At 42.5% G+C, this 26,542-nt stretch overlaps 2 protein-coding genes and 1 non-coding gene across 5 annotated transcripts; 2 read left to right on the top strand and 1 right to left on the bottom strand.

The window, feature by feature from the left end:
* The first annotated feature begins 1,550 nt into the window (after nt 1-1,550).
* Nucleotides 1,551-18,448, top strand: RNASE12 (ribonuclease A family member 12 (inactive)). 3 transcript variants are annotated; one of them, XM_055537187.1, is made up of 3 exons: nt 1,551-1,840; nt 6,134-6,397; nt 17,786-18,448. In XM_055537187.1, exon 3 carries the CDS (start codon nt 17,824-17,826, stop codon nt 18,259-18,261), a length of 438 nt encoding a protein of 145 aa, XP_055393162.1. In that variant the 5' UTR covers nt 1,551-1,840; nt 6,134-6,397; nt 17,786-17,823; the 3' UTR covers nt 18,262-18,448. The 3 variants fall into 3 exon arrangements, with proteins under 3 accessions (XP_055393162.1, XP_055393161.1, XP_055393160.1); XM_055537186.1 differs by lacking the exons at nt 1,551-1,840; nt 6,134-6,397 and adding an exon at nt 13,602-13,875 and having other exon boundaries at nt 17,786-18,416; XM_055537185.1 differs by lacking the exons at nt 1,551-1,840; nt 6,134-6,397 and adding an exon at nt 13,607-14,073 and having other exon boundaries at nt 17,786-18,417.
* Nucleotides 5,738-5,820, bottom strand: TRNAL-AAG (transfer RNA leucine (anticodon AAG)). The gene has a single exon. It is a non-coding gene; the product is annotated as a tRNA-Leu (tRNA).
* On the top strand, nt 13,940-24,782 carry RNASE11 (ribonuclease A family member 11 (inactive)). Its single transcript, XM_055537188.1, has 2 exons — nt 13,940-14,073; nt 23,424-24,782. Exon 2 carries the CDS (start codon nt 23,458-23,460, stop codon nt 24,052-24,054), a length of 597 nt encoding a protein of 198 aa, XP_055393163.1. The 5' UTR covers nt 13,940-14,073; nt 23,424-23,457; the 3' UTR covers nt 24,055-24,782.
* The last annotated feature ends 1,760 nt before the right edge of the window (nt 24,783-26,542 follow it).

The raw sequence follows: 26,542 nt of genomic DNA on the forward strand, positions 1-26,542 counted from the left end.
CATTAGCCTATGGTAGTTCTCAGAAATGCCCACCTCAGTGCCTTTGCACATGCTCTTCTCTCTGCTTTGAATCTTATCTGAGCCAATCTTATTGAGCCAATCCTGCTTTTAAGATCTCTGCTCAGATGTTATCAGAGCGAACTCTGTATGAAATAGCACCCACTCCCTTTGCCCTCTGCTCCTCTGTCTCTACTTTAATTACATTCTTTGCATGGACCAGCACCTAACTTTTGCTGGTGCTCCTGCTGTTGTTTAATTCTCCTTCCTCAGCCACTAATGGAAGCTCCGTGAGGACAGGGCATTGTAATTGTTGTTTTCACTGCCAAAGTCTATTTCAGAGGCTGGAACAGTTCTTAGCACCTAACAGATACTCAAGAAATATTTGTTTAATAAATTGTGTGAATTGTTTTATTTTATTTATTTATTTTTAACCACAGAGCAAGGTCCTAACTGCTGGATCAACAGGGAATTCCCCGTATGAATTATTTTAAATCAAAAAGGAATCCCTGGGGACTTCCCTTGCAGTCCCAGGTTAAGACCTCACTGCCCCAATGCAAGGGATGATGGTCCAATCCCTGGTCAGGTAGCAAAGATCCCACATGACTCGGGGCCAAAAAAAAAAAAGAACCCAAACCATAAAACAGAAGCAATATTATAACAAGTTCAATAGAAACTTAAAAAATGGTCCACATTAAAAAATATTAAAAAAAAGAAAAAGGAATCCCTGATTCTGGATGCTGAAGGGAATAAAGAGCATGGAGGTATTGGAGCTTGAACAGAGGGATCTTGCAGGGTCAGGTGTCCTATGCATGTGCCATCTTCTAAGAAAGCCTGAGAACGGGGCCATGTGTGCAATATATTCTTTGGCAGCTCTCCTCGGTCACAGTATGGACCTGCAAATGCTTTACAGAAGCGTTGAAAGGTTCTCCCAATTGGACATTAAGAAAGGCACAAAGTGGGCTCTCACAGCTGTAAATTGTGCCTCAGTGCCACTGACTTCTATAGCAAGCTCTCCCCAGGCAGAGCTGCTGAAGTACAGAGCTGCTTGGGTAAATTCTGAACCACATGGTATTTTGAGGTCACACTGTAGGGTTGCATTTAGCAGGGCCATTCTGTTAGAGTTTGTAAAATAATGGACTTAATAAGATGAGGAACAAAAGTCCATAAAAGGGAGATTGCAGAGGAAGAGGAAAAAGAAAGAAAAGGAGCTGTATAATCCAATAGGATTTTATCAACTTCACTTGACCAGGTTTCATGTTAAGCGATCTGTGACTGTGAGTCAAGGAAACAGTGCTCATATGTAGGGAGAATACTGGGAGGAGTATATAAAACAAGAAGTGAAAACCTGTTGATGGTCACAAGATAGGTATTAATAGGCAAAGTGACTCTATTCTCAGGGGCTATGACCACCAGTTGAAATCCGCCCCCTTGTGGACAAACCAAATATTACCATGAGTTTTTCCATTAGGGTCTTGGAGATGATTGATTTAATTTCCTTGCGGTCTAAAATCCTGCTGCGGCTGCTGCTGCTGCTGCTGCTAGGTCGCTTCAGTCGTGTCCGACTCTGTGCGACCCCGTAGACGGCAGCCCACCAGGCTCCCCCGTCCCTGGGATTCTCCAGGCAAGAGTACTGGAGTGGGGTGCCATTGCCTTCTCCAATGCATGAAAGTGAAAAGTGAAAGTGAAGTCGCTCAGTCGTGTCCGACTCTTCGCGACGCCATGGACTGCAGCCCACCAAGCTCCTCCGTCCATGAGATTTTCCAGGCAAGAGTACTGGAGTGGGGTGCCATTGCCTTCTCCGCAGTTTGAAAGCATCGATTCGAAAATATCTTTTCTTCAGGTGCTCGGGCTTCTTCATGGTCCAACTCTCACATCCGTACATGACTCCTGGAAAAACCATAGCTTTGACTATACCGATATTTGTTGGTGAAGTGATATCTCTGCTTTTTAATATGCTGTCTAGGTTTGTCACAGCTTTCCTTCCAAGGAGCAAGCGTCTTTTATTTTCATGGCTGTAGTCACTGTCCGCAGTGATTTTGGAGCCCAAGAAAAGAAAATCTGTCACTGCTTCTCCTTTTTCCACATCTGTGTCCCATGAAGTGATGGGACCAGACGCCATGATCTTAGTTTTTTGAATGTTGAGTTTTAAGCTAGCTTTTTCACTCTCCTCTTTCATCTTTATCAAGAGAAGTTTTAGTTTCTCTGTTTTCTGCCATTAGAGTGGTATTATCTGCATATCTGAGGTTGTTATGCACCTGCATATCCCTTCAATCTTGATCTCAGCTTATGATTCATCCAGCCTGGCATTTCGCATGATGTACTCTGCATATAAGTTAAATAAACAGGGTGACAGTATACAGTCTTGTCGTACTTCTTTCCAAATTTTCAACCAGTCCATTATTCCATGTCCAATTCTAACTGTTGCTTCTTGACCTGCACACAGGTTTCTCAGGTGGCAGGTAAGGCGGTCTGATATTCCCATTTCTCTAAGAATTTTCCACAGTTTGTTGTGATCCACACAAACCAATCAATCCTAAAAGAAATCAACCTTGAATATTCAATGAAGGACTGACGCTGAAGCTGAAGCGCCAACACTTTAGCCACCTGATGCGAAGAGCCAACTCATTGGAAAAGACCCTGATGCTGGAAAAATTGAGGGCAGGAGGAGAAGGGGGCAACAGAGGATGAGAAGTTTGGATGGCATCAACGACTCAGTGGACATAAGTTTGAGCAAACTCTGGGAGATGGTGAAGGACAGGGAAGCCTGGAGCACTGCTGTCCAGAGTCGCAAAGAGTCGGACATGACTCAGTGACTAAACAACAGTAGCTTTCAGATTAAAAATTAATTTTCAAGGACCTCATTACTTTTTGCTGAATCTTCCATGTGCAGTATACGGAGGTGGATCTTACAGGGGAAAAAGCTATATTACTGTCCAGGGAGATGGTGTTGATGGGATTAAGCTGAACTACTTATTAAAGTACATGGGATCCCATGGATATACAGGGCAAGCAGAAAATAGAGCTAACACCCATTAGCAAAACTCTTGAGCTGTTTCTCTAACTAAAGGTGAAGGTTCAGAGTGACAATCAAAGATTTAAAATCTTCAAGTAGAGGTGAATCAACATTTTTCTTTTCTTTTATTGATCTTTCTGATCTTATGTCCATATGGGGCTATAGGCTCCCACCAAAAAGTATCAAAAAGGATTGTTAAATTTTGCCAAGGATAGCCTTTTGATACTATTTTTAATGGTGAAATCTAGTTCTTTTAGGACATTCAGTCTTGGATTTTAAGAGTATTTTAAGAGTATTTATTGAGCAAACATTTGCTGAACATTTGCAGTATTCCAGGCTCTGTGCTTGGAATAGAGGTTACTTCAGGGAACCAGATAGATGTGGTTTCTACCCTCATGAGACAATCAAATAACTTTTCAAAAACTGAGAAATACAGTTAATTTAATATACTAGTGATAAGGGCCATAAAGGACAAGTAAAGAGTGTGATGCCAGCAAAACAGAGACTGTTCATTTAGGCTGGGGCTTCTGGGAAGGCTGGCCTAAGGAAAGGAGGAACACACAGGGTTTAAGCGGGTAGAATGGGGAGGGGTGAAGGGCATAAGGCACATATACAGGAACTAGATGTTAAAATCTTGAGTTGAGAGGAACCCTGATGAGTTTGGGGATCTGAAAAGGGGAGTTTAAGGAGGGTTAGGGAGACAGGGAGAGTGGTTTGGGGTGAGGCTCCTTGGCCTGGCCTGGTGGGCAGAGGTAAGGACTGTGGTCATTATTTTAAGGCTTATGAAAAGCCACTGATACAGTTTAGGTGGGGGTGGGGGGGTGGGCACGGGGGCGGTGGAGAGCACAGGCACAGAACTAAATTTGTGTTTTCCAAAGATTACTGTGGTTTAGTAGTGTTGACAACAAAGCCATGGAGAATCCCTGTGTCAGCTTTCTAGTAAGCAAGCCCAGAGCCCCACATCAGGGAAGTTTACGGATGAATGTGTTTTATCAACTCTAAATTGTTCATTGTTTTCATCTCGTGCATTCCACCAACTCTGCCAGCTCCCAGCCACTTCAGAGGAGGTCAGTGAGGCCTGTGGAATTAAGCTCAGGGCCACAGAACTATTTAGTGGCAAAGCCAGGGTAAAAAGAGGAACCTAGCTTTCATGACTCCCAGGCCACTGCTCATTTTGCTCTAGCTGGAGGCCTCTGAAAAGGGACAGTGTTTTTCTTTTCCTTTTTGTTGGTGGTGGGCTTTATTTTTGGTTTTGTTTATTTATTTATTTTTAATTTGGAGGAGGAAATGGCAACCCACTGCAGTACTCTTGCCTGGAAAATCCCATGGATGGAGGAGCCTGGTAGGCTACAGTCCATGGGGTCGAAAAGAGTCGGACATGACTGAATGACTTCACTTTCACTTTTTTTAAAAATTGCATCTGGGTTCTTTAAGGCCTTAATAATGACTGGGGTCAGGCAATCATCATTTGAAGGAATCTTATCTGATTTTCAGGGAAACTGGAATTGACCCCCAAGAGGACAGCAGAGATGGGAGTGGTAGGAAAGGTGTGAATGTGCTTGGAGGTGCTGTAGGGGAAGGACGGGTTAATGCTCCTTCCTCAATGTGGACTCAAGGGAAACTGTTCAGGGCTCAGCCTGGGACACACATGAGGAGTCAGGTACATTGTGCTCAAAGCTTTCTCAGAAGCAGGCATCAGAAAGGCTTTGTAGCTATTAGATACAGTTAGGGCAATCTCCCCTCAACCTGACCTCTCCTGGCCTACCACTTGGTGGCTGTCATTTCAGAAAGACAAGAAAATTACCAAAAAAAAATATTGGTTTGCTCCCAAGGGAGTACAGTCCCTTCCACTGCCTGTGTGCATAGCCTGGGGCTGTACCTGCAAGGCTGAGAGGTTAATAGCCTCTGATTCAGAACATGTCCTGCCCAAATCAGCAGCAGCTTGTTTTTGGACATAGGCAAGCTCCAGTCTACCTCACCTGGATGGAGACAAGTGAGGTAGTGGGAGGGCAGTTGGAAGAGGGCCCAGAGGCTTGTGAAGGTATAGAATGAATGCCTTCCTGTATTCCTACTGGCCTGAATCCTGCCAGTAACAGCTTATCTAGGAAACAGCTTTGGAGTTGCCAAAGGTAGCCAATCAACTCTTCCAGAATAGGGGTGGCTTCATGCCTTTTTTTTTTTTTTTTGGCAATAGTGTTTTCTGATTTAGGGAAATATATTTATGACCAGAATGCCAATTCCCTAAGCCATTTCACAGGCTATTCCATCTCACTCCTGAATCAGAGTTCTGCTCCCCACTTTTGGGACTGTTGCCTGGGATCTAGCCCCCTGTTTCTGCATAGCTCACCCTGACTCCTCAGGTGGCACTCGTGGTAAAGAACCTGCCTGCCAATGCAGGAGACTGTAAGAGATGCAGGTTTGATCCCTGGATTGGGAAGATCCCCTGGAGAAAGGAAAGGCAACCCACTCCAGTATTCTTGCCTGGAGGAGACTCCAGACAGGAAAGAGGAGGCGCGCAGAGTCAAACACGGACCACACACGCACGTGTAAGCACCCTGACTCCAGCGTGGGAGGCAGAAAACACATGGCTACTCCCCCAGCCTGGAGGGAAATAGACGTGGTGGCCAGAGAATCCTCATCTTAAGGATAGGATTCTTAAGGATAGCTTCCAGGGTCATTTAAATGTAGTTCAGAGTCTTTATTTGCAAAAGTAGGAGGAACACTTGGCAGCGGTGGGATTCGAACCCACATCCTCCAAACAGACTGGAGCCTTAATCCAGCGCCTCAGACCGCTCAGCCACACTACCCACTGGGGGCAGCATTGCGGGTCGGGAGGGTAACTTGAGGAATATACTTTGTATGGTCCGCCCTCCTCCGCTTCCCTCTGCAGCGTGTGGTTCATATATTTATCGTTCAGAGGAGGCTGTTCGTATCTCTTCCACCACCCCACCCCCCTCTTTTCTTCCTGATTTATTTTGCTTGCTTTCTTCTTTGAAGTCACAGTGCTTGAGATTTATGGAAAGAGTGTTATTGCACAAGAACATCTGGAGAGGCCGGACAACCTTTGTTGACCTTATAGTCAAATTCTGCCTTTGTTCCTTTCTACCACCTCTATTTTAGAGATGAAGGAACTGTGACTCTGAGAAGTGACATAGCTGAGAAGTGACACAGAAGAAGAAAAAGATCTGAAATCTTTCATCCATTCCATAAACCTTTTTTGATCTCCTGTGAGTACCAGGCAGTGTGCTAGATAGAGCAAGCAAGTACATTGCTCCGGCTCTCCAGAAGCACACTGCGCGGGGGGAGAGAAAGCCGAAGACGTTCTTTGCCACACCACATAGTAGTCACTACTGCTAAGCTGTGTACAGGAAGCTGGGAGGAAAGGTTTGTATGGCATTCAAGGATAAGACAAAGTGGTTAATTCAAAAATTACTGGAGGAACTGATAAAGTCCCGTGCCCTTATGCTTGGCAATCAAGAGATATTGCTTGATAGGTGGGCTTATGTCAAATGCCTGAGAGTTTGTGGGAACCAGCAGAAATTGCAAGCTCCACTTCCAAGGTTGGAAAGAAGCTTGAGCTATCTATCATCTGACTGTTGCCCACATCAGAGTAGTAGGTGAAAATGGTTTGGGAGGGCTGCTTGGTGAAAATGAGCAGTGAAGAAAGAAAACAGATTCCAACTCAGAGGTACTTCCCACCTTCTGTCTTAAGAGTAGTGCTAAAAGGTGGGCATCTGGGTGATAAAGAAATAGAGAGAGAGAGCTAGAGAATGGTGGAGGGTGGGAGTGAGGAGTACTTTCTGCTTTACGCAAGCTTCCTAAATTCAAGGTATTCACAACTCTTTCTCTGCCAGTCATCCCTGCTTCCAAGGCAGACACACGTGTTCTTACTACTCCCTTCCTCCCTGCCTGACCCTGGAATCTCCCTCCCTGGTGGAACTCAGATCTCTCCAGTTTATCTCTAGGGTGTTGAGTAATCCACATCATAATGGAAAACTCAGCTTAGTTGTGGGGTGGGTGCCACTCTACAAATTATGATGCTATTTACCAACTCGAGGCTCATCTAGTGTGGTGATCCTTAAATATCAGGGAGCATTATAATCACCAGAGATCGGCTACTAATTGTAAATGCAGAATCCAGGGCCTCATCTCCAGAGATTTTGATTCTATGGGTCTAGGGTAAAGCCCAGGTTTCTGTATTTTTCATCAGTAGCCAAGGGACTCTGATGGATTTCCCTTAGAAACCTGCACCTCTTTTTTTTTTTTTTTTTTTTGAATCTGTGGGAGCCAGGTAGTGATAGACTAAGGAGTGGCTGAGGACTGACTGTGAGGTCATCAGCCCTTCCACAACATGCTCCCCCCTTCCTTCCATTCCCATTCTTTGGCATGGGCAATTTGTGTTTCCTCAGTTTTATGGTAAAGTACTCAGAAGATGCATCTTCAAGGGGGCCCCTTGCCTCTTCTTATGGAGTAATGAGCACCCCTCAGGCCGAGCTCCTCTGAAACTCTGTGGTCACCGCTGTGGATGGGCATGGAGGCCCAACACTTGAGGAAGAGGACATATAAAGTATGGGGTGATGAGGGGAGTAAGCATACCCCATATCAGAGTGGCCAAGAGAAAGGACAATTTGAAAAGGATACCTGGTGAAGGGCCTGCTGATGGATGGCTAGACTAGTAGATATACGAATCAGTGTTAAGGTATTTTTTCTCTTTTGTAATTAAAAATGTTCAGGAAGTCTGTTAGACTCCATATCCTTGTGTTTTGTGTGTATTAGTGAATATAGGGCAGGTCTGTGTCCAAGCTTTGGGAGAAGGGTGAAACAGGCCAGAAACAGCTGCAGCCCCATGGAGAAGCACTTGTGAGAAGCCAGGGATGAACCAAGAAGAAAACCAGAGCATCTGTTTTAACAAGAGATTTAAGTTCTCCCCAGAGATCTTCTTGAACAGTTGCAGAAGGGAACTAGAATTCTAATAGTGATGAAGCATGGAGCTTGGATTATTGTTATATAAGGGAGGGCAATCTCCCAAATCTAAAATATTGGGTCTATTTAGGCTACATTCCCTTTGGCTTATTATTTCCTTTGTTACCACTCAGATGCCTGGCTCCTAGTTTGCCATCTATGTCTCCTCATCGCATGCACTTTTTCCCCAAGTGATCTTTCATAGAACCCTGTTCCTTTGACTGTTAACAGTGGTGTCCCTCAACTGACGCTCCAAGCTCAAATCAATTTGAAAAATCTTGAATTAAATGCAACTAGGCAAGCTTCTCTAATGCTGAGCTTCTCAGAACCTCATGCTCTGTGAATCTTATGACTGCAAAGGAAGGGATATAATGAACAGTGTTTCCTCTAACTTTAGAACAGGAAACTTTTTTCTTGAAGTACACTCATTAACATTTCACAGAACGACATTTGCCTGAAGGTAAGGTGGCCCTCCAGAGATTTTTGTTTTGCTTTTTGCTCACACTAGGTGGCGTGTGGGATATTAGTTTCCCAACTAGGGATTGAACCCATGCTCCCTGCATTGTGAGCATGGAGTCTTAACCACTGAAGCACCGGGAAGTCCTTCCAGTGTTTCTTCTCTCCTTCTCTCATAGTAATAGGGAGCCAAAATTTTAGCTGGGCACATGCCCACCCAGAATAAACCCTAAGTTTCCCAGTGTCCCTTGCAGTTGGGTCTGACCAAGCTATTGCCAATGAGATATAACTGGAAATAGTGTGAGAGGCTTTGGGACGTGTCCTCAAAAGGCAGTGCATGCCCTTTCCCTACCTTTCTTCTCCCTGCCAGCTGGCTGGACTGCAGACTGGAGGGCTGTGTTCAGAGCAGCCTTCTGGACCATGACACAGAAACCACACAGTGAGAGAGAAGAAGCCAGCATCTTGGGACACTGCACTAATCCTAGGCTAACTACCTTAGGTTTTTCCCTGGTGGCTCAGAAGGTAAAGAGTCTGCCTGAAAGGTGGGAGACCTAGGTTCAATCCCTGGGTCAGGAAGATCCCCTGCAGAAGGAAATTACAACCCAGTCCAGGATCTTGCCTGGAAAGTCCTATAGGAGCTGGGCTAACTACAGTCCATGGGTCACAAAAAGTCAGACACGACTGAATGACTTCACTTTGTTTACACAAGAAATAAACATTCATTTTGTTTAGACTATTACTTTGAGCTTTCTATCATTAGCAGCCATTTGGGAAGCATGTAAAGGTGATCTTTTTAGACTTTTTTTCCCTCAAAACAAGTTGTGTATTAGGACGTACACAAAGTCTAGGGATTTACACATAAGCTAACAAGAATAATAAAAGATATTCCAAAAAGAATACTTGGAATAGGAGAGGGCCTTAGCTGATTAAATGGGCTTCCCTTGTAGCTCAGTTGGTAAAGAATCTGCCCGCAGTGCAGGAGACCTGGGTTCAATCCCTGGGTTGGAAGATCCCCTGGAGAAGGAAATGGCAACCCACTCCAGTATCCTTGCCTGGAAAATCTCATGGACAGAGGAGCCTGGTGGGCTGCCATCCATGGGTTTGCAAAGAGTTGGGCACGACTGAGCGACTAACACTAACACTTAGCTGATTAAGAGTATTTAGAATCAATAAATATATTCTAACAAATATACTAATTATAATAAATTGTTCAAAAGCTTTCTTCTAAAGCTTACATCTCTCTATATATGTATTTCAGTTCAGTTCAGTTCAGTTCAATTCAGTCGCTCAGTCATGTCCTACTCTTTGTGTGCTGGACCACAGCACGCCAGGCTTCCCTGTCCATCAACAGCTCCCGAAGCTTGCTCAAACTCATGTCCATCGAGTCAGTGATGCCATCCAAGCAGCTCATCCTCTGTCGTCCCCTTCTCCTCCTGCCTTCAATCTTTCCCAGCATCAGGGTCATTTCCAATGAGTCAGTTCTTTCTATCATGTGGTCAAAGTATTGGAGTTTCAGCTCCAGCATCAGTCCTTGAAATGAATATTCAGGACTGATACATATATATCTTTGATCTCCTTCCCCTATCAGTAGGTCCAAGGGCTATATACAAATATGTATGTATTTGAGTATAATAAACTGTTTTTCTTTCAATAAACTTCATTTGTCAAAGACAAATACAGTACTGTAAACAGTCTCCAAGGGCTTTGGCCCCAAGGCCCCACTCTTCAATCTTTCCCAGCATCAGGGTCTTTTCCAATGAGTCAGCTCTGTACAGACAATTCCTCAGAATCCACAGGAATTCTGAGCTTCCAGAGTCCAGAATGGTTCAGAACATACACTCAGCTGCTTAAGCGCATCCAGTCAGTAAGGTGAGCAAAAAGGTCCCTCCAGTCCTCATGCCTCCTTCATCCATCACTCCGTTTCTTAGCACTTCTGAGACAAGCTTCCTGGGTTCTTAATGGGAGGGCATTTAAGCACCAGCCCTTGGTGCTACACCACAACACACTCAACTGTTGTGAGTCAAATCCAGGGAAGGGACCAAGGAGTTGGAAATGTTTTCCTTCCTGAGGGGAGCTTGTTCAGAGTACTGTGGACATGGAGCCTACTTGTAAGTGGCAGCAAACAGATCATAACAACAATGAAAATAAAAATGTAAATTACATAATATATTAGAAGGTATAAACGAAATAGAAAAGAAAAAAGTAGAACATGTAAGTGCGGGTCAGGCATGTGTGGGCTAGAATTTCAGGTGGGTTGGTCTGCGTGGGCCTCATTGGCAGACTTGAAGGAGGACAGTGAGTGAGCACAGCGTCTGTGAGGGACTGACATCAGGCATCTGGTGGAGGGGGTGGCCAGAGCAAACAGCCCAGGCAGGAGCCCCTGACCTATTCAGAAAACACAGCTAGGACAGATATGGATGGGGTGCGAATTTGTCACTAATGTGGCTCTTATCAACTCCTGGTGATTTTGTCATTCTTTTCATATCTATTAGTTACTGTTCTTGTTTAGTCACTAAGTTGTGTCCAACTCTTTGGAATCCCATGAACTGTAGCATGTCAGGATCCCCTGAACTTCACCATCTCCCAGAGCTTGCTCAAATTTATGTCCATTGAGTCAGTGATGCTATTTAACCATTTCATCCTCTGCTGCTCTCTTCTCCTTTTCCTTCAATCTTTCCCAGCATCAGGGTCTTTTCCAATGGTTGGCTCTTCACATCAGGTGGCCAAAGTATTGGAGTTTCAGCTTCAGCATCAGTCCTTCCAATGAATATTCAGGACTAATTTCCTTTAGGATTGACTGGTTGGATCTCCTTGCAGTCCAAGGGACTCTCAAGAGTCTTCTCCAGCACTACAATTAGAAAGCATCAATTCTTCGGCGCTCAACCTTCTTTATGGTCCAACTCTCATGTCTATACATGACTACTGGGAAAACCATGGCTTTGACTGTATGGACCTTTGTCAGCAAAGAGATGTCTTTGGTTTTTAATAAGTTGTCTAGATTTGTATTGGTTATTATTTTTCTCTAAAGAAGAACTTTCCTTTTTCACATGAAAGATATTTGGCTACCCTGAAATATAATTCCTACAGGCTAGGCAGAGTAAATGTGCAGCTCTTGTATTTTAATTATCAATTTTCATATTAAGGATTGATTCAGACTCAGAGGGGAATAGTGATTTTTGTCTTTTCACTGATGTGTCCTAAGTGTCTAAAATAGTGTCTGGCACAGGTAAATAAATAACATGTGAATGATAAAATTTCCTTATGCTGCTGCTAAGTCACTTCAGTCGTGTCCGACTCTGTGCAACCCCATAGACAGCAGCCCACCAGGCTCCCCTGTCCCTGGGATTCTCCAGGCAAGAACACTGGAGTGGGTTGCCATTTCCTTCTGCAATGCATGAAAGCAAAAAGTGAAAGTGAAGTTGCTCAGTCGTGTCCGACTGCTAGCAACCGCATGGACTGCAGCCTACCAGGCTCCTCCGTCCATGGGATTTTCCAGGCAAGAGTACTGGAATGGGTTACCATTGCCTTCTCCTAAAATTTCCTTATAGTAGGTGACAAAAATCCTGTATAAACAGTGACTGAGGAAACTAAGTCTTAGTACAACCATGAGTCAAGAATTCTGAGTGTGAACCCTGTACTCAAGGAGTTTTTAAAGGGAAGTTGATATGAATGTTTGTCTCCTGGTTAGTGCTATTGGCTAATAGATGTTTCTAGATGCCCCTGGGACCCTGGGAGGAAAAAAACCATAATAACGACCACGTTGAAGTTCTCCCAGATTAGTAGGACAGAAGACCTAGAATTAGCTTTAATTTGATATAGAAGCAATAAGGTGATGCAAATTTTCTTGCCTAAGTTTGTAGAATAAGATCTATACCTGTTAGGCAGCTAAATATTTGTTACTTACAATACTGCACTGATTTTTTAAGTGAATCAATTATCTGGAAGGGTCTTTTTTTTTTCCCCCTGATATCTTTCTAGACATTTTTGAAGAACATTCAAGAACGTATTTGTTTTCACAAAAATGAAATCATACTTTGTACTTTATTATATAAATTTTCATTTAATTCATCAGACTTAATGGAAAAGAATGTAAAAAGCAATGTGTACGTATGTATAAATGAATCACTTTGCTGTAAAGCAGTAACTAGCACAATACTGTAAGTTACCCATGCGTGCGTGCTGAGTCGTTTCAGTCATGTCCAACTCTTTGTGACCCTATGGACTATAGCACTCCAGGCTCCTCTGTCTATGGCAAGAATACTAGAGTGGGTTTCCATACCCTTCTTCCAGGGATGGAAACTGCGTCTCTGATGTCTCCAACAGTGGTAGGCGGGTTCTTTACCACTAGCGCCACCTGGGAAACCTGATTTAAAAAATACAATTTATCAGACTTACCTGAAATTTTTATTTTATTTTATTTTAAGCTTTTAATTTTGTATTGGGGTACAGCCAATTAATAGTGTTGTGATAGTTTTAGGTGAACAGTGAAGGGACTAAGCCATACATATACATGTATCCATTCTCCCCCAAAACCCCCTCTTGGGAGGGGTCTTGCTTTGGTTACAAGGTACTGATGGGAAGGTGGGGGCACAGAGGGACAGGTGGAATCCAGGAGACACAGGAGAGCTGGCACCATGGAGAAGGGAGGCTCTCAAGTCAGAGATAGAGTGAGATGGGGGAGTTAAAAGGGAACTTTGAGAGTTTTACAGCAGATGGAGATTTTAAAAACTAGTTTTGTATTATTGTTTGTATGACAGCTGAGGCCCTGTGCCAAGGGAGGGCTCCCACACTCCCAAGGAAAGTCAAAGCAACCTCCAAACGTCTGTTCCATCATGTTTCCTCTGCAGGAGAGAGCAAGTGAGCCTAGGTCTGTCTGAAACGTTCTTGGATCCTGTGAGGAAAACACCCTGGGCGTCTCTATACTCTATCCAAAAAAACTTCAGTGGTGTCTATAATACTGTTTACTAAAAGTTGCTGCAATTGGATTTGCTTGGGGAGATTTGGGAGAATGATGAGCTCTTTAGTCTGTTGACTGCTGCTTTACGGATCATCCCACATGGTGGCCAAAAACAACAACACTCATTCGATCCCAAATCTGGAGGTTGAACTTCATTAGGCAGTTCTTGCTTGAGGTCCTGTATGTGGTTTCATGCACAGGGAGCCGCCTGGGGCATCTCCCTCGCTGTATGGCCTCCCCCCGTGTGGTCTCAACAGTCAGACTTCTTTCTGCAGGACACCCAGAGTCAACGTCCTAGGAGAACCACAGCCCAGTGGAAGCTTGTGACCTCGGCTGAGAGGTCACGTGATGCCACATGATGGAATCAGGCACAGAAGCCCACCCTTGTTCTCAGGAAAGGGAGTGATAAGGTTCCGGAAGAGACTGTGGGACAGAAATATACTGTGGCCAGTTTGGGGAGCAATACAATCTGCTACATGGCTTTAAGGTGAGCGAGACATTGGGCAACTGCAGAAGTCTTGCAAGGGTAGCCAACCACATCTGTGAGACATGAATAAGCTCCACAGTTTCCTGAGGGAGTTGGAGCAGCTGGAAGTCTTTGCGCATTTCTCTCCCTCCATGCGTTCTCTCCTCTGGTGGCCTCTACACAGCCAAACGTCATACGTGGCAGCTGAAGGCATCCAGAGTAAGTGTTTGCTTCCTCCACTGTCCCTTTGGGGCCATTGCCTTGTCACAGGGACAATGTGGGACGTGGGTCAGTTTCTAGCCGTCCTGGAGTAGAGCTCATTACTTTGACAGGATGAGTCATGAGAGGAATTACTTCTGTTGTTTTACATCCTGGCACTAATATTAGATTCCAGCAACTATCTGCCTCCTGCAGTCTTCTTCTGAGACAGACCTGACACTTAGCAAAGGGAGAGTGGTGGAACTTTAGGTTGAATGCAATCATCTGATAATCCCTTTCCTTCTTTCTCCCCTCCTCCTCCTTCTCCCCCTGCTCTTCCTCCCCACTTCCTTCTTCTCCTCTTCCCCCTCCATCTCCATCCTTCCTTCTTTCCCTCTTTTCTTCTTCCCTCCCTTCCATCTTCAGGTGCACAGAACTAAGTTGATCATATTCTGTTTACAGCCTCTCTGGTTTTATTCAATTTTATTACTTTTCCTTTTTATTCCTTATCCTTGCTTCTATTTCTCTCATTCTCATGGGCATCTGTCTTAGAGTATGTAATCCACGTTCTTCCATCCTATTTAGATATTGTATATCCTTGGAAAATATACTATTTTGGAGCATGCATGTTTTCAATTCAAATCAACTGGCAATGATTTTTCTTTTTTCATACAGCACCATGTTTTTGAGTTCTATACATGTTGCTGTTTGTAAAACTAGTGCATTTTTGAAGCTGTTTTATACTATTTTATTTTATGTATCTAAAACATCTCTACCTGTCCATTTCTGTCATGCAGGACATTTAAGTTACCTTTAGCTCTTTTCTGCCACTTATCATGCCCTGATGAACATCGTTGTACATATTCCATCTGGAAGAACTCTGTTGGAGTCTATGCTCGGGATAAGATTACACGGTCTCAGATTATACCCATTCATAATTTCACCAAATACTTCCGGATTACTTTCCAATATCACTACACCAGTTTTTCAAGCCTACTAACATTTTTTTCCAGCACTTGATGTTAGATTTTCTAGTTGTTGATAATCTGGTGGTTATAAACCACTTATCTCTTGGTTATGTTAATTTCCATTTATTAGATTACTAACACAGTTAAGCATTGACTTCCTCTTCTGAAATCGACTTTTCATAACTGTTGACAATCTTTTCTCCTCTGGAGTGTTTGTGTCTTTTTATTGTCGATATAAATCGTCCTGAATATACATTGGAAGGACTGATGCTGAAACTGAAACTCCAATACTTTGGCTACCTGATGCAAAGAACTGACTCATTGGAAAAGACCCTGATGCTGGGAAAGATTGAAGGCAGGAGGAGAAGGGGATGACAGAGGATGAGATGGTTAGATGGCATCACTGACTTGATGGACATGAGTTTGAGCAAGCTCTGGGAGTTGTTGATGGGCAGGGAAGCCTGGCATGCTGCAGTCCATGGGGTTGCAAAGAGTCAGACACGACTGAGCGACTGAACTGAACCACTGAAAGAAGGAATTCCTTATGTCTGGGTGTTAATCTTTGGTTGGTTTTAGGCATTACAAATGTTTTCTCCATTGGGCTGCCAGCACTATAAAACATTTAAACCCAGTCTCAACTCTATTGCGAAAGGGTAATTCTCTGAAATAAGAGATAGGCCTAGTTGCTTTAGTTGAGGATAAATGTGTAACAAGAGTTGATTCCTTGCCTGTAAACTTAGCATCACATCTGTATTTTAGCAACTTGGAAATCCTGGCAGGGAACAGTGAACAAGTTACAATACATAGAGTTCTTTTTTATACAACAGAAATGTTTTTGCAAGATGTGCAAATCAAAATCTGTTAATTGAAAATTTCACCAACAATTAATTATGCCCTTATATCTTTGTGGCATTTTTGTAGTACATACGAAAACAGGACAGTTTGAATTGTGAAAGGACAGCCAAAGTGAAAATTTTGGGAAAGTAAATAAAAACCTCCTGTATGTTCATTTTCATGGTCTGGAATTATGCTTTTATTTTTATTGAATAGAAAGAGACACATTCTTTGAAGACTTTTCCAGGACTGTCTATGTCCTAGACAAATTTTACCCCCCAAATAGCTTTCTACATGACAATTAGAAAGACATATACAGATACATACAAAGGAGACTGTGTAGCTGTCTTTCCAAAAGAGAAATCATTTCAGAGCAAAAAAGAGCAAAATTAAGTCCATTTTCCCATTCCTATATCAAAGACTGTAAGATTTTGGCAACAAAAATAATTCTATTGTCTCAATACCTGAGCCACTATCTTTTACTTAACGCCCTTATCTACAAATTTTCCATGTAGGTGTCCAATGTATACTATAATTCAGTGGTTCTCAAATTTTGCTGCATATTAGAGTCACTGGGAAACTTTTAATATACTCAACATTCAGGTCTTACCCAACACTAACTGAGGCAGAATGCCTCAAGGTGGCATTTAAAAATGCCTCAGAGAGTCCTAAGTTCAGCAGAGTTTGGAAATCATTGCCATGCTCTCTGAGAGCCTAGGGCTTTATCAAGACTCATGTTAATGTCCAGGAATTGTTTCTGCCCTGTCCTGGACACCACATGGGAATGAAATTTGCTGAAACTGGAATTCAAGACTTAAGGATTGAGATTGTGAGATTTTTATTATTCTTGCCATATCATATCTCTGCCTGAAACTTTCTGCAACTTATTTCTTCATTAACGAAATGGAGATAACAACTATTTCACAGGTTTGTAGTAAGGACTGATGAAAATTTGGAAAATAACTAGACTCAGGACTTTAATAAGTGTTGTGAAAAGTCACTGCTTGTTTAATGAGGACACATACAGGACCTGCCTTACGCAACTGTCCCTCTGAAAGTAATTTCTCTTCCTGAAGGCAGCCAAGCACACTCTCCTCCTACAGGCTCCTCCTCCCTTTCTGCTCTTTCCACTTGGACCTGCCCACACTCGGCTGGCTCCCTACCAGTTATTGTCTGGGAACAGTGAGACACAAAGGACTTTCTGAGATCCATGATCACAAGGATATGTTGTCTATGAGAGTTACAGCAAAAAGGAAAGGTGAGAGGGTCTAGCACAAAGCCAAGTAAGATCGACAGATGGAGAGGTTGGGAAGGAATTGGGAGGAAGGATTAGTAGACAGTGCTAAAAAGCATATGGAATTGGATAGGATCAAGGTTAAGACAATTATGGGAAAGAAAGTTGTTTAGTAATAGGAATAAAACAATCAGATATGGGGTACTTTTAATAGCTTCTGTATGAGTTCTGCTTTGTATTAAGCACTCTGATGGATTTAGGAGAAATAAGCAATGAGATACCAAATATTAAGAAGCTGTGGAGACCACCACCACCACCAAAACTCAGGAATAATTAGAGAACTGTTCAATGCCAGCCTGAGAGCTTAAATGGTCAGAAAGGGCTTTCTTGGGGGAGCTGTACCTCTAGCTGGACATTGCAGGGTTAGCATGGTTTTTATTAACAGAGAGAAGGAAATAAAATATCAAAGGCTTGGGGAGAAAGTCCCTGGGTCGGGAAGATCCCTGGAGTAGAAAATGGCAACCTATTCCAGTATTCTAGAAAATTCCATGGACAGAGAAGCCTGGTGGGCTACAGTCCATGGGGTTGCAAAGAGTTGAAAATGACTGAGCAGGCGTGCACAGGGGAGAAAGTCAGTGAATGGGGCTGGTGGAATCTGATCGCTCTCCAATATTTGCTGTCTTCTCTTCCTCTATAGGAATTAGACCAAAACATGTGAAAGATCTCATAACCCTGATGATACTAATGGTGATAATCTTCCTGGTGCTTCTATTCTGGGAAAATGAGCTGGATGAGGAAGCAATGGCGGCAACTTTAGAGCAGTTGCATGTGGATTACCCTCAGAGTGACATTCCAATAAGGTACTGCAACCACATGATCATACAAAGAGTCATCAAGGAACCCAACAACACCTGCAAAAATGAGCATTTCTTCATCCATGAGAGGCCTCGAAATATCAACAGTGTTTGCAGTTCTCCCAGGAGGGTGACTTGCCAAAACCATGCCCCCAGTCTCTGCTTACTGAGTGAAATCAAGTTCAAAATGACAGTCTGTAAGCTCATTGAAGGCACCAGATATCCTGCCTGCAACTACCGTGTTTTCGCCACAGAGGGGTTTATTGTTGTCACTTGTGATGACATGGGGCCAGCTAAAATCCAGAGATACATTGAATAATCTGAGACCAGCATCAGAGCCTGCCATTCTCTCATCTCCTCTCTCAGAGGCACTGTTGCAGGTTTTCCTGCACCCTGTGGACATAGGGTCATGCCTTGAGTGAAATGCATTTATCCTTCCACTATTGCTGAGCTGGAATCTTTTTATTCCGCTTCAATAAAAAAAATCTAATGAATTAAACCATAAACTCTATATGTGTTTTAATTCCTTCTCCTTTTTCTGTGGGTCATTTGGTGAGAACCCAGAGTGAATCCTATGCAGGCCTGAAATTAGGTAAGGGAAATAAGGCACTCATCTGACACCCAAAATTTGAGGAACACCAAAATCCCCAGAGTCATATAGACAAATAAAATTTTAAGGATCAATATAAAAATCCCTGATCAGCAAAATATCTAAATTTTAAACTAAGACCCATTCTGACAGGGTTGGATTTAGAATGAGGTGGGGTACATGAGTTATAACAGTGTAGGGTCAGATCCTGTTAGTTAAAATTTTTATATTTGTTCAGCAGGGTTTATTTTGCATTAAATTTATTTGTTTGTTTCTTTGTTTTTATTGGAGTATAGTTGATTTACAATGTTGTGGTCCTTTCTGCTGTATAGAAAAGTGACTCAGTTATACATATATTCTTTTCTGTTAAGGTTTATCCTAGGATATTGAATATCATTACCTATACCATTGGAGAGTCCCTTGGACTGCAAGGAGATCAAACCAGTCAATCCTAAAGGAAATCAGTCTTGAATATTCATTGGAAGTACTGATGCCAAAGCTGAAGCTCCAACACTTTGGCCACCTGATGTGAAGAACTGACTCCTTGGAAAAGACCCTGATTCTGGGAAAGATTGAAGGCAGGAGAAGGGGACTACAGAGGATGAGATGGTTGGATGGCATCACTGACTCAATAGACATGAGTTTGAGCAAGCTCCGGGAGTTGGGAATGGACAGGGGGGAATGGACAGGGAGGCCTGGCGTGCTGCAGTCCATGGGGTTGCAGAGAACCAGACATGACTGAGCAACTGAACTGATACTGTAGGACCTTGTTGTTATCCATTCTAAATGTATATAATAGCTTGCAATTGCTAACCTCAAGCTCCCAGTCCATCCCTTCCTCGTCCCCTCCCTCTGGCAACCACAAGTTTGTTCTTTATGTCTGTGAGTCTGTTTCTGATTCATGTGTGCGTGCTCAATTGCTTCAGTTGTTTTGGGCTCTTTGTGACCCTAAGGACTGTAACTCACCAGGCTCCTCTGTCCATGGGATTCTCCAGGTAAGAAAAGGGAGTGCGTTGCCATGCCCTCCTTCAAGGGATCTTCCCGACCCAGGGATCAAACCCTTGTCCCTTACATCTCCTGCATTGGCAGATGGGTTCCTTACCACTGTCGCCACCTGTGAAGCCCATTTCTGTTTCATAGATAGGTTCTTTTGTGTCATACACATTAAATTTATTTTTAAATGTTGCAATAAAATACTGTTTATCTTGATTATTGGGCTTTTAACAGTTTGTACCTGCAGAGTGAGTACTTCATTCATCTCACACTCATCCTAGACTTTATCCTAAATGTAGAGGGAGTAGGGGTCATCTCTTAAGGTCTTCTGTAGGATGATGTGTATAGCTCAAGCTGTACCTGCTCTTATTCAACAGCTGCCTCTGTGCCTTGAAAGAAAAGGAAAAGGAGATCAGAAGAAGCCTAATTGGTCAGAAACCATTTCCCTTAAAGGCTAGAAAGAAATGGATAAAGATTTCCCAGGGAAGGATCAAGACTCTCAGGGTTCAGTCTATTTCCTCTTTGTGTCCCCAGAAGGAACAGAGATTACTTTGACTCAGACTAATCATTCTTTCCCCTTTTAGTTCTTACATCTGGACTGTTCGTTTAGTTCCTCCTCATTTGCTATGGACAGAGGGTCTTTAGAATAAGAGGACAAAGGAAGAGAAGGAAGGGAAATAGAGACTCCTAATTCTGGGGATTTGATTAAGTTCTGTTCCTCTATATCAGTTTCCTCATCTGTAAAGTGAAGAGATCAAACTAGATAATCTTTAAGCTTCTTTCCAGGTCTATTCAGAGAAGGCAATGGCAACCCACTCCAGTACTCTTGCCTGGAAAATCCCGTGAACAGAGGAGCCTAGTGGGCTGCAGTCCTTGGGGTCGCAAAGAGTTGGACATGACTGAGAGACTTCACTTTCACTTTTCACTTTCATGCATTGGAGAGGAAAATGGCAACCCACTCCAGTGTTCTTGCCTGGAGAATCCCAGGGATAGGAGAGCCTGGTGGGCTGCCGTCTATGGGGTCACACCGAGTCAGACACGACTGAAGCGACTTAGTGGCAGCAGCAGCAGCCGCCAGGTCTATTATTCCACAATTCTATTTCTTAGGGAGTCTAGAATCTTTTTGGAGTTGTCAGAGATAGGGAGTAGTAAGAAAAAAAGGGGTAATAGACAAGTAAGAGCCAGGTTATGGGGTCACTAAATCTGAGCTATGACAGTTTAATCCTGTGAGAGCCAGACACTCATACACTGAGCTAAAGCAGACACAGGCAATACATAAGCTTTAGAGGGCCTGGTTTGTTCTTATCTTTTCAGTTGAGAGACTTCAAACTATTCAATTATTTATTTGTACGTAATTCAAGGTCAGATCAACCTATGCTATTTGGTAACTCTGTCATTGATAAACATCAAGTTCTAACAGACTGGTGACATTTATGGAGGACAGGGAGTGACAATCATTTGTAAAGAACACTTGGCAACCTTGTAAGTAGAGGCTTCCCTCTCTGGGGTAGCCCTTTTGCAGCTGAGTTCCATTACTCATTTCTCTGTGAGTAATGAATCCCATGGTCCTTGTCTTTATGAAAGTGTGGGTGTCACCAGGGAAGCAGAGCTCCCAGTGTCAGAACAGATGACGAGAAGGAATAGCTGACCCCTATCGTGTGACAGGTTGGGTCCTGGTAGCAGAATCATTTCCTGGGAAAATGTAGCTGAAATGGGGTTTTGCTTTTTGTTTTTTTGAACCGCTTTAGGCCTATGTTTCTATGTTCTGATTTCTGATTCCTTTTTCTCTCTCTCTCCCTCGGCTTAATTGTCCTTTCTTTCCTTCTTAGTACTTTTCCTTCCCTTCCTCCCCTAACCTCCTTCTTTCTATTTAAAAACAAAATCTTGCAGATAAATGCATTCCCATTAAAGTAGGTAACTGAGACTGTAAAATGGAATCTATCCTCGGAGTATTTTCATTTTCCAAGGATCAAATCCCAATTCAAATGAATTGTGACATTTTAGACATTTGTAGTTTAGAAAGGAGTCAGGGGCATAGTTTTTTTAAAATGGGTACCAGCAACCCCAATCAAACCCAGGTGGCTGTGGATTCTTCCCTTGTGAAATGTTTTAGAAAAACGGGGTGTTTCTGTACTGCTCTTCTTGTTTACTTTTATCCTTGTTGTCTCCTGTTTTCCGATTAGCACCTCACTATTGATGTGATGGTAGAGGATATTTAGGAAGCAGTTTTCAAATTCTTCTTCCCTCCTCCCTTCAACCTGTACCAAGTCTGTGCTCAAGGCACACACATGAAAACATCCACTGACTTCTTAATAATCTATCAATAATCAATCGACCCGATTACTAAGGCTCGTGTATTTTTGGTACTGGGTCTTTGCTCTAATTTCACGCACAGGACAGAATAGGGTGTACTCACAGGAGGGCGGGTCACACTGATTTGACTGGAACAGGTCTGTATACCAAAATAATGGGTGATCATCCTTGAGAGGCAGGTTGGGATCAGATCAAATAGAATTTTGACCAAGTGGACTCAGAAGATTAGATTACCTTGTAGAGACGATGAGAAATAGTTCAATGTTACTGAAATAGTGTCACTGCAAGTGTGTTTTTAGAAAAGTAGCATATTGAAGGAATTGGAGGGGCAAGGACTAGTGATTAGGAGGTAATACAGTAGATACAAGTATAAGGGAAGGAGGTTGTTAGAGGTGGGAGAGAAAAAAAGAGGGGAAAAATGGAGATGGTCATTCTAGAGCAAGAGGAAAGAATTATTACCTGAAATAACCACTCCTTCTGGGATTCTTATTGTGAATTTTCCAGCACTGACCTCAAGTAAAGGACTTTCTACAATAGTCAAACCATGTTATGTTGTTGGCAAACCTTATGAGAAACTAGGACATATATAGTTCATTTGTCCTGTAGAGAATGAAAAGAAACAGAGGCTATTTTCCAGGCTCAAGAAATTTCTAGCTTTAATAAAAAGGAGAAAAACTGTACCAACCAACTTCAAAAATTAAAAAAAAAATAATGTATAAAATCAAGCACAATGTTATCTATTCTGTAGGGTCTCAAAAACAACAGCAAAAATTACTCTGGGTTGAAGTAGAAATAAACAAGGAAGATTTCATAAGAGAAGAAGCAATGATACTGCCCAAGGGCACTGGGATTCTGACAGCCAAGTGGACACTGAATTCAGTTCTCCGAGCATCACTGGTTCCACTTTGTCTCCTCCTTCTATCTCAGACAATTCTGCCTTCTCCTTCTTGCACCCTCTTCCGTTGTTAGACCCAGTAAGAGAAACTCCCAGGAAATGAATACACTTTCACTTCTTGCCTTGCAACAAGCTGGAATCTTTCTCCACACGATCAACTTGCCAAATGAACTGGTAAAGACAGAAATTCCATGACTGATAATCAGTGGGAAAAGAAATGAGAGATGGGAAAATATCTTGGTGGTTTTTTCACGTAGCTGCCATGCACCAGGTACTGTGTGAGGCTGGAGGATTCACAGCAATAGTGAGGAATGTGTTAGGTGAGATTATTGGGACCCCTTGCAGAGATTACAGACTTTACCAGTGAGATTATAGATGAGGTGAAAAGAAAGAGAAATGACTACTTGGTTCTGGGTACTTTAAACATATTATCTTATATAATTCTCATATTTTCTTTTTTTCACAAGAGAAAACTGAAGTTAATTACATGAGGTGGAATAAATTGCTTATTAGTGGATTAACAGGGGTTTGAAGTTGGATCTTCAGACTACACAGCTGATTGTTTTTCTCCTATCTCATTCTTTCATTAATAGATGTAGATGTCTTAGCTTACGTGTAGGAATCAACCCTGGGAATGTCATAAAGAAAAGAGAGCTACTCGTTTAATATTTTCTTCATTTTTATCTTTTAGTTTTTACTGCAGAAGAGTTTGCCCTAGATCTGAGATGGAGATCTTCTTTCTGCTGCTACTTGGCCTGGGGGTGATTTTTGCAGGAGTTTCAGAAAGTATAATGGAGATAATTAAAGAAGAATTTTTAGAGAAAGAGATGAAATATGACATGGCAAAAAGTTACCAGGAAAAACATACCATTGAGGTATTAATAAATTTGACTGTGTCATATAAAAATACCAGCCTCAGCATGTCCAAAGATGTGTCTTCCTCATTATTGACCTTTAGAAGATTACATTATAGCTTGCCCCCCAAATGCAATCCAGGTAATAACAAACATTACTGCAATGACATGACAGTCTGGAGAAAAGTTTCAGAAGCTAACGGGTCATTCAAGTTGAGCAATAACTTCATCCATGGCTCCGTGGAAGTGGTCGATGGGGTCCCCAAAGCCCCCAGCTGCAAGTGTGGACAGACTTCAGGCATAAGCTGCTCTGAGACTCCAGAACTGAGGACCACTACATGCCAGTTCAGTGTGGGCAAACAATCCCCCAGTTGCCAACACCATGGTGTTACTTCATTAAAGAAAATTTTGGTGGTGCTGACAAGTCATTCTCTGATGAGTTGGTTAGTTAGTGTCTCTAACTTGTAAATCCCACAGAACTTTTCATTATTGGTTATTGCTTTCTATTATCCACATCTATCCTTTTAGCACTATAGGAAACTCTTAATTATTTATACCAACTGGAGAAATGAAACAAATCCACAATTGTAGATAATTCAATTGAAATGTATAACTGATGCTGGAGTGTAGATGCATTCTCTCTTTCTCTCTCCCACATACACATATGCATGTACAAACTTTCTCTGAACCAAATTGAATTCCATCCTAGCTTAGCTATAAAGCCAAGAAGTAGAGTTTACCCAACTTGACAAAATTAAGGAGAGAAGGCTCCAAACCAGTACAGAGTATTGAAAGTTAACTATACTGCCACTGAGATGATTCAGAGAAATAGTGAATGACAGGGAGATGTTATTATCATTGCTTCTCTTCAAAGAAAATGTACGTTTATGCATGCACATGAGTGTGAGTGCCACCAGGTAGCCATGGGATCTGCCTGTGCTCTAGAAGATGCCAAAAGAAAAGATCCTTTGGTTTAGCTGTTGCCTTCAGTCAACAGCTCCAGCCCTATCCAATCTCCATTCCTCCATCTTTTCCCCTTTCTATTTCACAAGTTGCTACAGAGAGAAAAGATAAAGCTCCTATTGTAGTTTTTACTCAAGCATAGTCTTGATTTCCAGGGGCCCTGGGAGAGGAATGGCAAGCTATGGAGGGATAAAGGAGGTAGAAAGAAGGGAAATAGCAAGTCTATGCCAAGTCTATTTGTAAATCTTTATGGTTCAACACTCTACATAAAATTGGACAGTTATCTTGTTCACAAATGTGTGTGTATGTGTTCTCGATTCCTCATCATATATCCTCCCTCTATGGTGAGGCCCTTTTTTAATGTCCTAATTTTATTTTAAGGCAAGGAATAGTGACTTTATTCAGAAAGCTGGCAGACTGGGAAGACGGCAGACTGGTATACCCAAAAAACCATTTTCAATGTCTTAATTTTAAGTAAATGCATGTAAATAAAATGTTGTGCATCACTCTATCTATACATTTTCCTAATGTTTTTCATATCTGGTGCAGAATTCTCATTATACTGAAACTGCAAAACTCTGACAATCAACCAATATGCAAAATTAGGGCAGATGTTTTTATATCTTTTAGCTGAATTTTCCTTGTCAGTATGATAGCTGCTTAAATAAACAATCACTATGGTCTTGGCCAAATATTGATAGTTATGTTATCAGCGATTATTTTTCACTTGGCAGCTGGAGAAGAAACTTATAGAAGTGCCTGGAGTTTGAGATCCTCTTCTCTGTGGGAGGAGACTGCAAGGCCCTGGAAGGGAGCCATATCACTGGGTTCCATTCTAGGGCTAGTTCCATGTAGCCAGGCTGGTGCCACCACCCGCTCACCAAACATGAGATGGGCTCTGTCCATAGTGGAGCAGTCTAGTAGGTCTCCTCTTGGCTCAAACTTGGTTCAAATTTGAGTAATTCTTTCCTACTATAGAGTTCAGCTCTGGGTGGTGGGCATATTAGCCCCAGAGACAATAACTATACTAGCTCTAAGAGAGTTTTTTGGTAATATGTACGAAAAAGTAAGGTGTCTCTTGTGGCTCAGTGGTAAAAAATCTGCCTGCCAATGCAGGAGACATCAGTTCGATCCCTGGGTTGGGACGGTCCCCTGGAGAAGGAAATGGCAAACTGCTTCAGTATTCTTGCCTGGGAAATCCCATGGACAGAGGAGCCTGGTAGGCTACAGTTCATGAGGTCGCAAAGAGTCGGACATGACAGCGACTAAACAACAACAAGAGAAAGTAAATTCAGTCTAGTTCAGAATCTAGTACAGATTTCTTCCTTTACCAGGAAATAAGAACAATGACCCAGCAGAACAGATACCTCTTTCCAGGTCAGGAACATTTTCTAAAGGGTCTTAATTAAGACCAAACCTTTCCAGTTCTCAGAAGAAATCAGAAGCTCTTGTTTCCAAGTCTTTGCTGCTTTGATCTCCCAGAATCTACCTAATCATCAAACTATGAAGTCTGAAAGATGTCAAATGTGAAGATGCTGTAGACCATTAGACCTTCTGAGTGCTAGCACTCCTCACCCTCAAAGTCAGTGACCCTTCAACACAATAGCATCTGAAGATCCCTAATGGTGACAACAGGCAGGGGATTTCAGATTCTACAACATGAGTTTTCATCATGTTCCTTTCCTGCTTCCAAACCACAGGGACCCCTGCTCCACTCCTACCCCCTGCCCCCCGCCCTGTCTGTGGAAAAAATCATCTTTCACAAAGCCTGTCCCTGGTACCAAAAAGGTTGAGACTGCTGATGTAGATGATGATTTGTTCAAGGAATAGCCACAGAGAAAGGGGAGCAAAAGCCCATGCACCCAAACAATTGTGTGAGGCAGAGTTATTTTGCCAACCTGGATTGTTGAACTTGGGTCTGATATATGAGAGAGAAATAAATATATCTTTTAAAATCCACTGTACTTTGAGATTCCATTCCATCCTCTTAGCT

Source organism: Bubalus kerabau, chromosome 10, assembly GCF_029407905.1.
Source record: "Bubalus kerabau isolate K-KA32 ecotype Philippines breed swamp buffalo chromosome 10, PCC_UOA_SB_1v2, whole genome shotgun sequence".
NCBI classification, from domain to species: domain Eukaryota; kingdom Metazoa; phylum Chordata; class Mammalia; order Artiodactyla; family Bovidae; genus Bubalus; species Bubalus kerabau.